General features: G+C 17.3%; 5 protein-coding genes across 5 annotated transcripts; 3 read left to right on the plus strand and 2 right to left on the minus strand.

Moving 5' to 3' along the window:
- Positions 1-3436: 3436 nt before the first annotated feature.
- PRSY57_0616400 (putative membrane protein) lies at positions 3437-5863 on the plus strand (the record flags this gene model as incomplete). Its single annotated transcript, XM_012906539.2, has 1 exon — positions 3437-5863. The coding sequence occupies one exon, from the start codon at positions 3437-3439 to the stop codon at positions 5861-5863; it is 2427 nt and encodes an 808-aa protein (XP_012761993.2).
- Positions 5864-6814: 951 nt separating this feature from the next.
- PRSY57_0616500 (hypothetical protein) lies at positions 6815-9043 on the plus strand (the record flags this gene model as incomplete). Its single annotated transcript, XM_012906540.2, has 1 exon — positions 6815-9043. One exon carries the CDS (start codon positions 6815-6817, stop codon positions 9041-9043), a length of 2229 nt encoding a protein of 742 aa, XP_012761994.2.
- Positions 9044-9548: 505 nt separating this feature from the next.
- PRSY57_0616600 (hypothetical protein) lies at positions 9549-10374 on the minus strand (the record flags this gene model as incomplete). Its single annotated transcript, XM_012906541.1, has 2 exons — positions 9549-10144; positions 10371-10374. The coding sequence occupies 2 exons, from the start codon at positions 10372-10374 to the stop codon at positions 9549-9551; spliced, it is 600 nt and encodes a 199-aa protein (XP_012761995.1).
- Positions 10375-13697: 3323 nt separating this feature from the next.
- Positions 13698-14345, plus strand: PRSY57_0616700 (60S ribosomal protein L27a, putative; the record flags this gene model as incomplete). The annotated part of the gene is made up of 2 exons (XM_012906542.2): positions 13698-13862; positions 14064-14345. The coding sequence occupies 2 exons, from the start codon at positions 13698-13700 to the stop codon at positions 14343-14345; spliced, it is 447 nt and encodes a 148-aa protein (XP_012761996.1).
- A 750-nt stretch (positions 14346-15095) lies between these two features.
- PRSY57_0616800 (putative membrane protein) lies at positions 15096-17458 on the minus strand (the record flags this gene model as incomplete). Its single annotated transcript, XM_012906543.2, has 5 exons — positions 15096-15321; positions 15418-15497; positions 15640-15753; positions 15928-16035; positions 16181-17458. The coding sequence occupies 5 exons, from the start codon at positions 17456-17458 to the stop codon at positions 15096-15098; spliced, it is 1806 nt and encodes a 601-aa protein (XP_012761997.2).
- Positions 17459-17682: the final 224 nt, after the last annotated feature.

Raw genomic sequence — 17682 nt, forward strand, 5'->3', positions numbered from 1 at the left:
AAAGGGAGGGAGAAAAAAAAAATACAATACAAAAATATCCCAATTATATTTATTATTATATTATATATATATATAATATTATTATTTATTTATTTATTTATTTATTAATTTTTTTTTTTTTTTAGTGGTCGTATGTGATATAGGAAGATATTATATACACTCTAAAAAGTAAAAGATATACAAACACAATTGAATATGGAAAAAGAAAAAAAAAAAATTTTGTATGGATTTTGTTTAAATTCGTAGTAATTTTTTTTTTTTTTTTTGTTAATTCAATTTAGAAGTATATATATATATATATATATAAATATACAAAACATAAATGAAATGAAATATATTTTTTTTTTATACCTTAAAAAAATAATTTAATATTTGTACCATATTATTCATATATATAAATTTTTCTGACAAATAAAATTGCAAATGTCTTTAATCATATATTATATATACATAATATATAGATAAGAAGAATATAGAAGCGCAGTATTTTTATTATTTGGAACAAAAAACAAAAAAAACAAAAAAATCAAAAAAAAAAAAAAAATTTAAGTAAATTTTAAAAAATTATATATATATATATATATATATATATATATATATATATATAATGTATAGCGTGGAATTCATTTAAAAACCATATAACATATCATTTATATAATTATTCTTCTCTTTATATAATGTTATATATAATGAACATTCCTTTTTTTTTTTTTTTTCTTCTTTTTATTATTCACTAATGTGTAATAAAAAAGGAGTAGGAGAAAAAGTTATATATATACGAAAGATGAAGATATTTTCGAATTTTTTTATTTTTTTTTTTCGATTTAATGTTTTCATTTGAACTATATTATGTATACATAAAAGGATGTGTGTTAATATATATATTATGTATATGTATTATGCATATGATATTTTATCTTTTTTTTTTTTTTTTTAGGCTTCACTAGAAGCTATTTATTTTTGTAATTTTTTTTTTTTTTTTTTAAGCTTGTGTGTTTATTCTTATAATTCAATAAATATTTATCATTTAAAACGTTAAAAAACATAATATTTGGGGGGAATATAAAATATTTTGATATTTTTATTTTTATGCGTTTATTATATATATACTAAAATATGATATTTTCTTATTTAATAAGGAATTTATAGTACATATTCATATGTTCTATTACCAAAGGTATGATAAAAATAAAATATATAAAAACATATATAAATGTATAAAAGTATATATAAAAATATATATAAATATATAAAAATATATATAAATATATAAAAATACTTAAAAGGGGGTAGTTATTAGCATATTAATTAAAAGAGTTCATGAAAATCTTAGAAATAATATAGTACATATGTGAGCACAAACTTTTTTAATACTTTAAAAATAATAATTATTAGAATATATTTTATATGAAATATTATTTAATATGATCATTTATGCATTAAAATTTTCCAAAATATTTTTTAGGGACATATGTATGAATATTTTAAATAAAGTATATTATTTTATTATATATTTAAATACGGTTTTTTTTTTTTTTTTTTTTTTTTTTTTTTTTATCAAAACAAATGAAGCGCTTAAGTATTAATATATATTGCATATAAAATATTATTTTATATAATCATGTCCAATGATAAGGAAGTATGTCATATGTATATTTAAAGATATGACGACTAGTTCACATAACTTGTATATATACACTACCAACTTATCATTTCGGATTAATAAATTATTAAGGAAGCATGTGTAAGCTTTGATGTTATGCATGCAATTAAACTTTTAGTAAAAATGAATTTTAAAGAGGCTAATATTGTTGAATGGAACAAAATAAGCAAGTCGTATTTTACAAAAACTTACGTATTTCCATACACGTCTATATATAATGCTCTTTTTTGTACATATTATGATTATATTTATCTTATTTATATAAGTGTGTTATAATGATCATTAAAAATGGAGTGTATTAAAATAAATAAATATATATATATATATATATATATTCCTTGCAGGGAAAAATAATACATTTCAAAGTATTTTATTGGAATATAAAATAAATAAATAAATAAATAAATATTAATATTAAAATAATGGAGCATATATATTTTCTTCTATTCTATTATCATCGTTAATATTTTGATGCGCACTGGAAAAATATGAATTAATTAAAAAAATAATAATAATATATAATATATATTATATTACTTTCCTATATTTTATTTTTAGATTATATATTTTTTTTAATAGACTTTGCAAAAATTAATGTTTCTTTTATTTTTTTCTTTTTTGCTATCATGGAAAATAAGTAGCATTCATTTTTGTCTTTATTATAAATAATACAAAAAAATTATGTGTTGAAAATTTTTATTTTTATACATATATAATATATATATATATATATATATATATATTATGAACTACAATTAAATCATAAAAAAAATATTTTTTATAAAATATTATATATATATATATATATATATATATATATATATAATTATTTAAAACAAAAAAAATAAAATAAAATAATTAATTATAAAATAATTATATCACTGTGTCGTACTTCTTATATAAAAATATGCAAATTAATAATCTCCATTATTCTACAAAATTATATTTTTTTTTTTTTTCATAGCGGTGACGTAATACTATTTTCTTTATTTTATTGTGCATTATAAATTTTCATTTATATATATTATTTATATATATAATGAAATATATATATTATTATATTGACAGCAAATATATTTTTTATTCAAGTGTGTAAAAAGAATATGTGTGTATATAAATACATATATATATATATATATATATTATTTATTTTTATTTAGAATCAACGGTGTGCGATAATAATATAGCACAATTCTACAGATGCATAATTTTTTTTTTGATATTTATGTACTATAAAATATATTTATATAATTGTAAATTTTTTTTTTCTTTTTTCGGTGTTGTCTATATTATTTTGTTAACCCTTTTTTATATATACTTTATTATAATTATTAAAATAATATATATATATATATATATATATATATATAATAGGTAAATATTTTTCTAATATTTTGAAAAGTTTTTATATGTGCACATGTTATATATAATTATATTTTTTTTTTTTTTGTTATTCATTTTATTTTTACATTGTAGAATTTATATTGCACAGAGACAAAAAAATGGACACTGGATTTTTTCATGAATTTTATTGAATTATATATAAAAAAAAAATATATATATATATATATTAAAATAATTATAATAATTGAAATATAATTATATGTATTTTTGTATAATTTGAAGAAAGGAAAATAAGTATATGTATATATATATATATATATTTTTATTTACGAGTTTGTTTTCCTTCATTTTTCTTTTTTTTCCATTTTTGTTAAATATTTTAATTTTTCTAACTAAATAGATTTCACAAAAACAAATTTGTGCGAACCAATGAGTTACCCACAACAAAACGTTTCAGTAGATTACACAGATATGGAGAATGAAGGAAATGGAAACATAAAATTAGAAGACAATGATTATTTTAATTATTCAGGGAAAGATAAAAAAGCACAAGATGAAAGTAATACGTCAGATAAATATATAACACCTGTAGAGAAAGATAATGCAGATATAACTAATACAAAAGGTCAAGATAATTTAGAAAATAATAACCAAGTGAATAATAATTATGATACTGGAGGAATGATGGAATATAAAAGTAATAATGAAAATCCTAAAATGTTATCAAATTCTTTAAAAAAAGAACAAGGAGGGTTATGTGAAAATGGAAATAACATTGAAATAGTTGGAGAAGAAAATATAGAATCTGATATATCATCAAAAGACACAAATCAAATGAAGATTCAAAATTATAATGATGATAAAGAAAATGAAGATACCATTAATGATGTAAATAATTATAATAATGAAGTATATAAACTTATAAACAAAGATAACATACAAGAAAATGAAAAAATAATGGTTGTTGAAGATGAAGAAGAAGATATGACACATGATATAAATAATGAATATGATGAAGAACATTCTAATAATATATGGAAAAGAAAAGCTAAACGTAAAAGTTATAACAATAATAATAATAACAATAATAATTATTATACTTACAAACATCATAATAATGATTACTATAATAATAATAATAATAATAATTATAATAATCATAAGAATGTTAATAATATTTATGGTGAAAAGAATTATCAAATGGAACATAATAAAAATAGCATAGAGTTACACAAAATTAAAAATAAAGAATTAGATAAAGGAAAGAAAAACAAAGGAAAAAATAATAATACGAATAATAAAAGCAAAAACAAATTTTTCTTTTTATTCAGAAAGAAAGGATCTATAGCTTCTAGTTCTCATGATAAAGAAAATGAATACATTATGAAATCAAATAAAAATAAAAATAAAAATTTCATTAATAAAGATGATCAATTTGTAAAAAAGGATGATAACCAAAATTTAGATATTTCTTATAATAATAATAATGTTATAGACAATAATAATAATAATAATAATAATACCAATTTGGATAGAGAAAAAGTTATGAATTTAATTAATAAATATAATAATATTAAGAAAAAAAATTCAGAACAAAATACTATTTATAATAATTCATCTATCACAAATACTATAAAAACAAGTGAATATGATATAGAAAAAAATGATCTCAATATACAAAATGATGAAAATATCTGTTCTAGAGAAAATCGTATATATTCAATGAAAACAGATGATAATATAATTTTCGAATTCCAAAAAGAACATATGAATGATATTAACTATACCAAAAATATCAGTCAAATTACAATAAAAACCAATGATGATGAAAAGAAAAAAACATGTTATCCAGATAAAAACGAAAAGAAAACATATAGTTTTGAAAAAATCAAATCTTTTGTATCTAATAATACATATTTAAAAGATAAGAAAAGTTTAATTTTAGAAAAAAAATCACAAATTTCTAAAGAATTAAATTTCTTCTGTTCTAATTATAATATCTTATTATGTTTCCTATTATATGTTATCTGCTTCGGATTTGTTATATCCTCCTTGTGTTATGATTCATGGAAAATGCATGAAATTACCTTAAAATCATTAAATAAAGAAAAATCAGTTGAAATACATATAGGTGCAACCAATATTAGAAGAATCCAAAAAGTATCAGAAAACAACGGAGATGTTATTCTTTCTATTGACAAAGAACAAACTATAGGATCATTGATCGAAAATAACATTTGTACACCAATAAAAAAAGACACATTAGAAAACTTCTTAAAAGAATTAGCACATCAAGAAAAATTAATATCAGATAAAAAAAAAACAGATATTCATAGGGAATTAACAGACGATGCCTTAATGGTTACTCTGAAAAATCCAGGAGATGTTGGTTTATTAACAGATGAAAAAATTATATTAGCTCGTAAATATATATTTGGACCAACCATATATAATTTAGAATGCAAATTCTTAGAAAAATTGAAAAAAGCTGGTAGCTTTCATCTAATTCTTTTATATGCTATATTAGTATTCTTATTTATATCAATCTCCTTATTATTACATATACTTCTTAAGTATAAAACAGTCAAAAAAGTACAACAAATTAAATATGCTTCTTTTGTTCTAGTGAATTTAGCATTAATTACATTAATTTCTTCAATTTTTTCTATAAATAGAGAATATAATATACCTCTTTGTGTACAAAATGATGGAAGCTCAGATATATGTATGGATGGAAAATCGACATACTTAATCCGTTCTTCTATCATCTTACTTATATTCTCCAATTTATTTTTCTGCAAATTTATAAATTTTGTGCATCACAAAAGCCACACCATAGAAGGTTCCATTGTATAAATGAAACAATGCCCAATAAAAAAAAAAATAAATAAATAAATAAAAACGTACATATATATATATATATATATATATATATAAATGCATATTTTTTTTCTTTTTCTTTTTTTGTTATAATATATATTTATATTGTTATATATATCTTTACGCAATTTTTTTATTAATATTTATAATATGCACAACATTATAATTGTATAAATTTTTTTTTTTACCATCCTATAAGGCACATTTATCCTTGTTTGTAATATATATATATTTTTTATATCATAAGTGTTTATATATATAATTATATGAATTTATCTGGAAAAGATATTAAGAAATTGCAAATATTATTTTTGCACATTTGGTGAAAGTTTTATATTTTTGAAGAAAATTTTGGAATCTCATAGAAATAGGGGAATTTTCAAATATCATATATAATATAATTTAAAAAAATAAATAAATAAATAAAAGTTAAGATACCACCACTTTATTTTATTATTATTATTGTTATTATTTTTATATCTATAACTTTGTATTATATTAAAACGATTGTATTTTCTGTAATATATATATGTATATATATTTATGTTGTTTTATTTTTCCATTATGTTATTGTAAATTTTACAAAAAAAAAAAAATATATATAAAAAAGAATATATGTATATATATATATATATTTATAGTTATGACTAAGTTCCTTATACATTAGCAACTTTTTTTTTTTTTTTTTTTTTTTTTTTTTTTTTTATCTTATCTATCAAAATCTATATATATATATATATTTATTATATTAAAAAGATATTATATTTAAACTTCATATACATGAACGTATTGGAAACATATAACATATAGAAAAATTATTGTATGAAAAAAATATTATGAAAATGTATAAATTATTTAACATTTAAATATATATATATATATATATATTTATTTATTTATATAATGTGTTAAGGTGATGGTGAGAAAATGGTTCTAAAGAATAAACCAATTAAATATTTTAAAAAATATGCTTTTAAGAATAAGTCTTTTTTCAGTCATTTTAACAGAAAAGAATATAACAGAATTTGCACAGAACTTCATACATGTATTAGAAGAACAAATGATAATTTAAATAATACCATATTATATAATCGCTTCTCAAGAGTAAGTTACAGATTATATCAAACAAATAAGTGTGAACAAAATATGAATGAAATATTACAAAAGGCGAATGATATATTAAAAGAAACAAATTTTTATGCATACATAAAACAGGAAGATGTAGATGTAGAAAATAATTTAAAATTGAAAAAGAAAATAGATAATGATGTAGAAGTGTTTAAATTATTAAACCTTTTGAATAAAATTTTAATGGTAATAAAAGAAAATGATGATTTAAAGTTAAAGGTATGGAATAATCCTATATTTATTGATTTTTTATCATATATAAAGTTAAAAATTCCTTTATTCAATTTTTATGAAATGTTTTTATTTGTATTATGTTTCTCTAAAATTGAATTTATGCCCCATGATTTATTAGAAGAAATCATGTTAGTGATAAAAGAGGAAAATTATTTACTTCATTTTTTAAAAGAAGATAAAACTAAATTTTTTCAATTCTTATTAATGTTATCTAACATAAAAAATTTAAGAGGAAAGTATAATAAAGAAGAAAATAAGTTGAATAAGAATCATAGAAATATTAATCATGTTAATGAAAAATTGTCGCATTATTCCACTTTTATAAATAATTACATCAATGTCATTTTGAAAGGCTTAATCAAAAAGGAAGATGAAAAAGGCCTAGACGTAGAAGAGACAAAAAAATATATGAACCAAAAAATTTATAGTAATGATGAAAATATACATGATATAAAAAATTACAATTTTTTAAGTGAAGACGAAAATGAATTAACAACTAAGTTATCTCGCACATATGAATTAGATTGTTATATGTTATTGTGTACGGCTTTATATAATTTAAATGTAAAAAATGGATTTTTATTATATCATATAAGTAATAAAATAATTGATATAATAGAAAATAGAAATAATGAAATGATAAAAGAGGAAAATATGTATACAGAAAATATAGAAAATATAAATGATCACAAAATAAAACAATATATTGAAACAAATGAAATAACACTAGAGAAAATAGAAATTGCTAAAAAATTAATTAATATATATTTATCATATTCTTCATTAGGATGTGATAATTATCATTTCTTTGATAAAATGAATTCTTTTTTATACAATACAGTTGAAGCAATTCCAATATCAAATTGTTTAACTTTACTTTTGTCTATATCCACTTTGAAGGAAAAATCAACTTTTAATTTCCCTTTATGCTTTTTATCTATATTAGAAAAAAAATTCATAAATAATTTTTACGTCCTTGATACAAGAGATTTGTTATTATTAATTTATTTATTTACATATTTAAAATTATACGTTTCGCATCATGAGGCATATGTATGTATGTTGGATTATTTGGTAAATTTCCATAATTTTGATAATTTATCTAGCGAAGAAGATCAGGTTAAATTATTGCAAATTTATATTTCGCTAGCTCAAACTAGCCAAAATGATATTTTAGAAAAAAAAAAAAAAAAAAAAAAAATTTGTATTGGAGAAAATGAATATAACAAAAATGTACATAAAAATGAAAAAGAAAGTAGATATGAAAAACAATGTGAGGATAAAAATGAGGATGAAGAAAAATTAGATTATTATGATGACCGTGAAAATAATAATATTAATAAATTAATTGTGCAAAAATTAAAAACGAATGGTGTTATGGATAAACTTTTCAAAAATATTAAAATAGAAAATGAAACAAATATTCCTGAAAAAAATGAGGAAATTAATGAATATATAGATGATCTATATTCCTTATTAACAAATGAATTTGATAATAAAATCTGTAAAATCATAAATATCAAGAAAAATGAAATATATCTGAATTATTACTTAAATCACGTATATGTGCTATTACAAAAAATCGATAATCCAAATCATGAAAAAGAAGTAGTTATACATTTTGATACCAACCATGTTGATTATGTGTCTAACCCTATAGATATATATATCAATATGAAAAAACAGCATATCAATAATTTTAATAGAAAATATATTTTAATTAACATGTATATATGGAAGAATTTCACAATTGAAGAAAGGAAAAGCTTTATATATGACAACATAATAATGTGACTATAAATATATATATAAATATATATTTTTTTTTTATTAATCTTATGTGAATATAATTTCGTTAATGGTCAAAAAATAGTTGATAATATTTTTTTTTGGAATAATTTATTAGAGTTAATTAATTCTTTTATTTTATTTTATTTTATTTTATTTTTTTATTTTTTTTTATTTTTTTTTTTTTTTTGATATTTTATTAAACTTTTTCTGTTTGATGATAAAAGTATATATTTTATGTATCATTCTATAAAAAAAAAGTTATTTTTTTAACACATATATGTTAAACTGAAAAACTACAAAACAAAGTTTATATTGCACATATAAATATATGGTATATGTGAATTTTTATTAAGTTGTTAATTTTAAATGCATTGAAAATGGTAAATCAAAAAATTATACAAAATGGCATCTAATAAAAATATGTAATAATAAAATAATACACATAAATAAATAAATAAATGTATAAATATATATATATATATATATATTTTTTTTTATCTAGATCAGGTTAAAAATTTTCAAGGTATTCATCCACAACCTCTTCTTCATAATCATCTTCATCATAGGATAAGTCACCATATATCATATCCACTTCATCTTCATAATTTTTAATTGAATTTTTAACTTCGTTTGGTTTCTTTTTATTAATTTGTGCATATCTTTTTTTTTTCTCTCTTTGTGTAACCATTTCTTGTAATTTTCTACTAACGGTTAGTAGATCTTTATCTTCTAATTTACTTTCACTTGCTGTAATAATTATTGATATGAATCTTTCTAATGCTACACTCTTGGCTTTACATTTTCGTATTCTTCCTGCTAATATTTCACCTAAGGTTTCACAATCTTTTATACTATTTAATGGGGTACTTTCTAGAGTTATAATTTTTTCGGTTACTTTAGGTTTTACTTTGTTCTCAGTTTCTTCTACTTTTTTCTTTTTATTATCACCTATATCTAAAAAGTCTGCTATATCATCTAAATTATTTTGTAAAATTTTTTTTTTAATGGCTTCATCTTTTGTTGAATCTATATGAAATTCGTCTTCTCTTTTTTCATCATCGTCATCTAGCCATTCTGTCCAATCATCTACCTCATTAGTTTTATCTTCAAAAAAAAAAAAAAAAAAAACAGAAAACAAAATTAAATAAAATAAAATTATATTTAAAATATATCTATAAAAAACACCTGGTATAATATGTACACTTAAATCTAATTCTTCACATATATATTTTATAAATTAGAACATTAATAATTCTATTTAATTTGTGAATAAATATATAAATAGATTTATATACTCTTTCTTAAATTTTATAATAATCTTTTTCCTTACTCATTGTATTGTATTATGTTTAAATGAAAAAAAAATATAATAATATATACCAAAAAAAGGAAGAAAGAAAAAAAATATATATATATTATATATGTGATTATGAATATATATAAAGAAATGATAAATATGAATATATATTAATTTATATTCCACATAAAATATATTATATATATATTAATATTGTAATTAAAATATCCCTATTTTATATAAAGAATATAATTTTAATACAGTAATTTCACAGGGATAATATATTATCAATTTGAAATATTATATTTTATATATAAAGAAACCACTGGAATATGAAAAATAAGATTATATATTAAATTCCAAAAAAAAAAAATATATATATATTATAACATATTAATGTATTTTATTTTTAATTATATTATGTTTTAATTTAATACTATATAAATAAGTATTATAAAAATAATGTTACAGTGGCATGATAAAAAATATTAAATAAATGAAATAATAAATAAATAATTTTTTTTTTGCCTCATAAATTATATATATATATATATATATATAATACATTGTATAAATATATATTAAATATTTGTATATATTATTATATATATGGGGGGAATTTTTTTCAAGGTATCATAATATTATATTATATATATATATATATATATATATATATATATATTATTATTTATATTATAATTTGAAATATTTCTCATATCAACCTTTAAGAAATAAAAAAAAAATTATTATTTCATTATATACTTAGTTAAGTATTTTTTACTTTTTGTATTTAATAAGGAAAATATATATATATATATATATATATATATGGTAAAGCCTTTTGATATATACAACAATATAATATTATATATATATATATAATATATTTTTCATTTATATGATGAAGCAGAAATAAGGTTCTTATATTTGTTATTTATATTATATCTATTACTTTCAAATATATAACGGTATATTGTTATTTATTAAAACCAAAATACATAACTTCATAAGAGCATAACAATATAATATAATAAAAATAGAACGTTTTTTAAAAAGGGCTTAATGTATCTTTCAGTTTATAATGATCATTATAATATTTTTATTTAGTATTATATTATATGTGTGTGTTTTTATATCATCATATTTTATTATCTATACTGTGTAATAATAATTTAAATGTTATCTACATCATTAATACAAATTATATTTATTATATATATACAACCCGTATATATTACGATATATAAGTTAAATATATTTTTAAAAATATTCCTATACATTGAAAAGGTTAATATATATATATATATAATATTTTTATATTGAATAAAGAGATAACCATAGAACAAAGAATAATAACAAATGTACTTATATAAAGTATTATAGGAAATATTTTATTTCTTTATTTAATTTTATCTATAAACATATCAAAATTATTATATTTTTATTATTTATAACGAAAAATAAGAAAAAGGCATACTATTTATATATCTGTATTAAAAAAAAAAAAAAAAAAGAAATTGCACATTTTAGCTATATGTGAAAATTAATCATATATGAACAAGTTAAATAGTCTTGTAATAATATAAAATAAACTTTCATCATTAAACATTTAATGTAAATATATATATATATATATATATATATATATATATATATATAAATCCAATAAAATATATTTTTTTAAAACACATAAAGCAGATATGACTGTTGTAATATTATGTTATTCGATGAAAGGTATTAAATATATATATATATATACATAATGTGTTCCTTGTATATTATTAAATATATACTTAATTTAATATAAAATATAACATTATTTAAGAATTAACTTCTTATTCTTAAAATTTATCAAAAGGATATTTGGAACATATAGAACATATCTTAAAAGAACTTTATATTTTTTTGTTTTTTTAATCATACATAAATATTTATATATATATATATATATATATAATATTTATATATTTCATATTTGTCGTGGTTTAAAAAAAAAAAAAAAAAATTTATAATTGTTTGATTATATATTTATTTATTATTCTGTTCAACTTTTACATATGTTTTACCTTAATTGAAATTTCATCCAATTTTCTTTTAAATATTCAATTATTATTTTGAAATATTCTAAATTATATTTTATATACTACTTTTTCTATTATTATATAATATAATTATATATTATTATATAGAAAAATAAATACAATTCCTTAATTTTTTTTTCTTTTTCTTTTTTCTATATTAATCACATACAAAAAAGGAAAAAAAATGGAAGATAATTTATAAGAGAATATAAAAGGACATATTAAAAAATAATAATATACAATAGTTATGTAATATACTGTAAATAATATTATAAGTTTATTCTATAATTTTATTATTTCATAGATTTTTTAATATTCATAAGGTTTTAATGTATATATATTATATATATATTATATATATATATATATAATATATATTATATTAATTTACTACCCCCTTATAGCACCATTTTTACTATTCGTTGAAAGTATATACATATATAATTATATTATAATATAAATATATATACATACATATACTGAAATATAAGTAATTAAAAAAAAAGAAGAATTGGTATTTATATTAAAAATACATTAGTATAATTAAAAATAGTCATGAACATATTTTATAAAGAAAATTTTATAATAATATATATATATAAATTATTATTTATATATACATACATATATATATATATTATAATATAATATAATAATTATAATATAGTGCTTATGCTTATTTTTTAAGTATACTTATTATAAATAATAACCCCAATGAGTATTTAATTATGTATATTGTAAAATATTAAACAGTAATAATTATATATATAAAAATTATATATTATTATAATATTATATTGTATTTATACGTATGTATAAAAAAAAAAAAAATAATATATATAATATATATATATATATATATTATATATATTATGTAGTAAATTTTTATAAAAAAAGAAAAAAAAAAAAATTGAAATTTAATAGAAGAAATAAATTTTTATAAATTTATAACTTTTAAGTTTAATTAAGAAAAAATATTGTTTATGTTTTAACATTTTTTTTAAAAAAAAATAATAATAATACAAAGAATTTATCATTTAATAAGGTACAAAAAGAAATAAAAAAGAAAAAAATATATATAAATGGAAATAACTTCAAGCCCATTTAAAATTTTGAAACAATTAACATATTTAATATATATATGAAGAATTATATAAAATTATAATTTTATTTTCATTTCATTAATATATTATATTATTTATTTATTTTTATTATATATATATATATATATTTTATTTTTTTTATTTTTTTTTTTTCCTTTAAAGTATATATTTTAAAAATGGCAACAAGATTTAAGAAGAACAGGAAAAAGAGAGGTCATGTTTCAGCTGGTCATGGTCGTGTGGGTAAACACAGAAAACATCCCGGTGGAAGAGGAAAAGCTGGAGGTTTACATCACATGAGAATTAATTTTGATAAATATCATCCAGGTTATTTTGGAAAGGTAATATAAATAATAATATTATATATAAATATATGAATATTAAAATATAAGGTTTACAAAAAAAAATTATAATTCTTAAAAAAAAAACACATTTGTGTATCCATTACACAATAATATTATATATATATATATATTTAATTATTTATATTTATATGGTTATAATATATTTCCTTTTTTTTTTTTTTTTCCCCATTTTTATAGGTCGGTATGAGACATTTAAATTTATTAAAAAATAGAACCTTCTGCCCAACCATCAATGTAGATAAATTATGGGGACTTTTACCAGAAGAAAAGAAAAAAGAATTTTCTGAAAATAAAGATATTGCCCCTGTTATTGATGTAACAAGAAAAGGATATTTTAAAGTTTTAGGAAATGGTAAATTAAAACATAATCAACCAATTGTAGTAAAAGCAAGATACTTTTCATCCGTTGCTGAAAAAAAAATTAAAGCCGTTGGAGGTCAATGTATATTAGTTGCTTAAACATATATATACATAAATATATATATTTATATATTAATTAAAATTATTTATAAATTAGTATATTTCTATATGTATATAAATCACAATTTATAATATTAATATATATATATATATATATATATATATATATGTATTTATTATTGTGCATTGTATTTATATAAATATTTATATATATTTATATTTTTTTACATATTTTATAAAAATATGTTTTTATCTTTTTTTTTCCTTTTTTTTTTTTTTTTAAATTACATACTATACATTGTATAATTGTTCAATGGGAACTTATAATGCTTATTCATTTTATTATTAAGAATAAACAGAATAATAATTTTTTAATATATTTTAAACGAAAATGAGAATATAAACATATAATATGAAATATTTATATAATATATATATCATACCTTTTTTATAAGACGTTTAATTATTGAAACGCGTTGTTCTATTAATGGTTGTAACTATGTAAATATATAAATAAATAAATAAATATATATATATATATATATATTATTATTATTGTGCAATAGTTTAAAAGATATAATATATTCTTGTCGTAAAACGAAAAAGAAATTATATATATATATATATATATATATATATATATATATATAGATATAGATATATATATAGAATATATAATAATATATATTTCGTGTTCATATTTGCATATAATATCATCCCTATTTTTTTTTTCTTCGTATGTGTTCTTCATATTATTTTTGATAAAATATATATACATATATATGTGTATTATTTAAATAATTTCATGTCTCTTATACTTTTCCTATCAAAATTTATGCACACATTTTTATCATTTATATTGTCTTCTATTATCTCTTGTTCTGTTATTTTGGAAAATTTTTCTGGGACAGAAAGAAAAGATATGTCCCATTTCTTAGGTAGGAGATATAGAACCAGCGTTATAAAATTAATTAGTAAAAGAATATACAAAAATGTATTATTTGAGTATAATGGTCTGTAAAATAATAAGATATATAAATTAATAAATATATAAATATAAATATAAATAAATAAATATATTTATATATATATATATTAATTTTTTTTATACCCAACAAATCTTATCTTTTTCAAAGTCAGATCAAATAAAAAGGTAGCATATGTAAAACTCGAATAGGTATAGAATATTTTCTACAAAGGAAAGTATATATATTTTAAAATATGACAATTGATTAAAAAAATATAACAAGAAAATATTTTTAGAAATCTATATTAATGTATAACATGTATATTATTCAAAATGAATACTTTATTTATTTATATATTTTAATACGGTTGAGAATAATGATATTCCTAAAGAAATGAAAAAAAAAAGACATATATTCAAAAGAAGAGAATTAAGATATGTGCTCCTTTTCTCTAATACAAATATGAATCCTAGGCTTAACTATATGAAGAAGAAAATATATATATATATATATATATATATATATATTACAAAAATATTATTATGCATATTCTCAAAGAATGAATTTTAATTAGTTATAAATTAAATGTTTCATGAATATATGCATATATTGCTATCTCTTTATTTTTTATAGCTTCATATTATTATTATTACTTTTGAGCAAAATTGAATAAATCCTGACAATGAACAAACAAGTAAATAAGACATAATGAAAGTATAAATTATTGTTGAAAGGACAGAAAGTTTAATTTGTACAAGATACTATAAAATAAAAAGAATAAATAAATAAATAAATAAATAAATATATATATATATATATATATAATGCTTGTAGTTTGTGTTTTTTTGATTTTTTTAATTTTTAATATTTCATTTAAAATTTTTTTTTATTTTTCCTTTGGTTTACCACCAAAAGTGAATCTAAAAATGTGAGGCTATTTATAATGTCATCATTATATTTTAATACATCAATTATAAGGTTTACCAATAAATGAATTAATATTACTGTATTTATGATTAAAAATATTATTCCTAAGAAAAGTGATACATATGGAAATAAGATACTGTTATTTTTGGTAAAATGTTCTAGTAAAATATCATACTCTTTCTCTAAATTATGCACTGTATAATTAAGAAAATTTTTTTCTCTATTATATTTCATATATTTAAAAAATGATCGGAAATAATTCATTTTTAATAATTGATTTTTTTCTTTTTGTAATGCCTCTGTAATATTTAATAACATTTTACTTTTTCTGTTTATTATGTCTAGTTGTTTTTTTAAGTCATCTTTTTTAATTTTTTTTTTTCTATATATATAAGAATTAATTAAATTGAAAGGTAATGATATTAACCCGATACCACCATAGAATATAAAAAAAAGAAATCCAATAAATGAGATAATTATAATAATATAATCATTGAACTTTAGATTAATGATTATTTTAATATTTGTGTTTTTTATATTTTCACAATGTTCTATTTTTCTTATATTATATATGAGGAAGTTTTTTTTGTATATATCTTTAATGTAATTATACCATAATGCACACTCTTGAGCATTTAAGTTTAAATTTAATTTTCTGAGATATAAGAAAGTGAAATAGAGAAAACAAATAGATGATAAAAGAAAGGAAAGTGTTATAGGTATAATTTTTTTATAAATGATTTTGTATGTCATCTTGTTATAATAATAATAATAATTATTATTATTGGTAATATTATCATCATTAGTAATATTATCGTGATTCATAATATTACCATCATTAATAATATTACCGTTATTTTGGGGGTTATTATTCTTTCCTTTATTTTGCTTTTTTATTTTGGTATGATGTTTATTCAATGTATAAATTTTTCTGTCTGATTCTGAATATATTATGAACATAACAGGTGTTAACATAAAAATGTATAATATACTAAACCAGTAACATATTCTAAATAATTTGAATATATCTATGTATTTTTCTATATCTTTATATGTATTATAATAAACGTCTATAGGTACTAATAATATTATTGTCCAAGATAATATATAACCAATTATAATAAAACATTTAATTATAATATAAACCAACCGATTATTTTCTTCTTTGTGGCTATATATTATTATTAAACGTGTACCGATAATTCCTGATATGAGTAAATATGCAATAAAGAAAATTAATAAAATATATTCGTCCATTGTTAAATATTTATAAAATGAATTTAAAATGTACTTTTTCTAAAGAGTAATGATGCTTGATTTATTTTCATATTTATTATAATTAAAAATGCATATTCATTTTTTATATGAAAAAGGATAAAATAGAACAAATTTTATTTTTTTTTATATTATGGCTTATATATATATGCGTGTGACTATAAAATTTAACATTATATATATGTATTTATATATGTATTTTTTTT

The sequence above is a fragment of the Plasmodium reichenowi genome, chromosome 6 (assembly GCF_001601855.1).
Source record: "Plasmodium reichenowi strain SY57 chromosome 6, whole genome shotgun sequence".
NCBI classification, from domain to species: domain Eukaryota; phylum Apicomplexa; class Aconoidasida; order Haemosporida; family Plasmodiidae; genus Plasmodium; species Plasmodium reichenowi.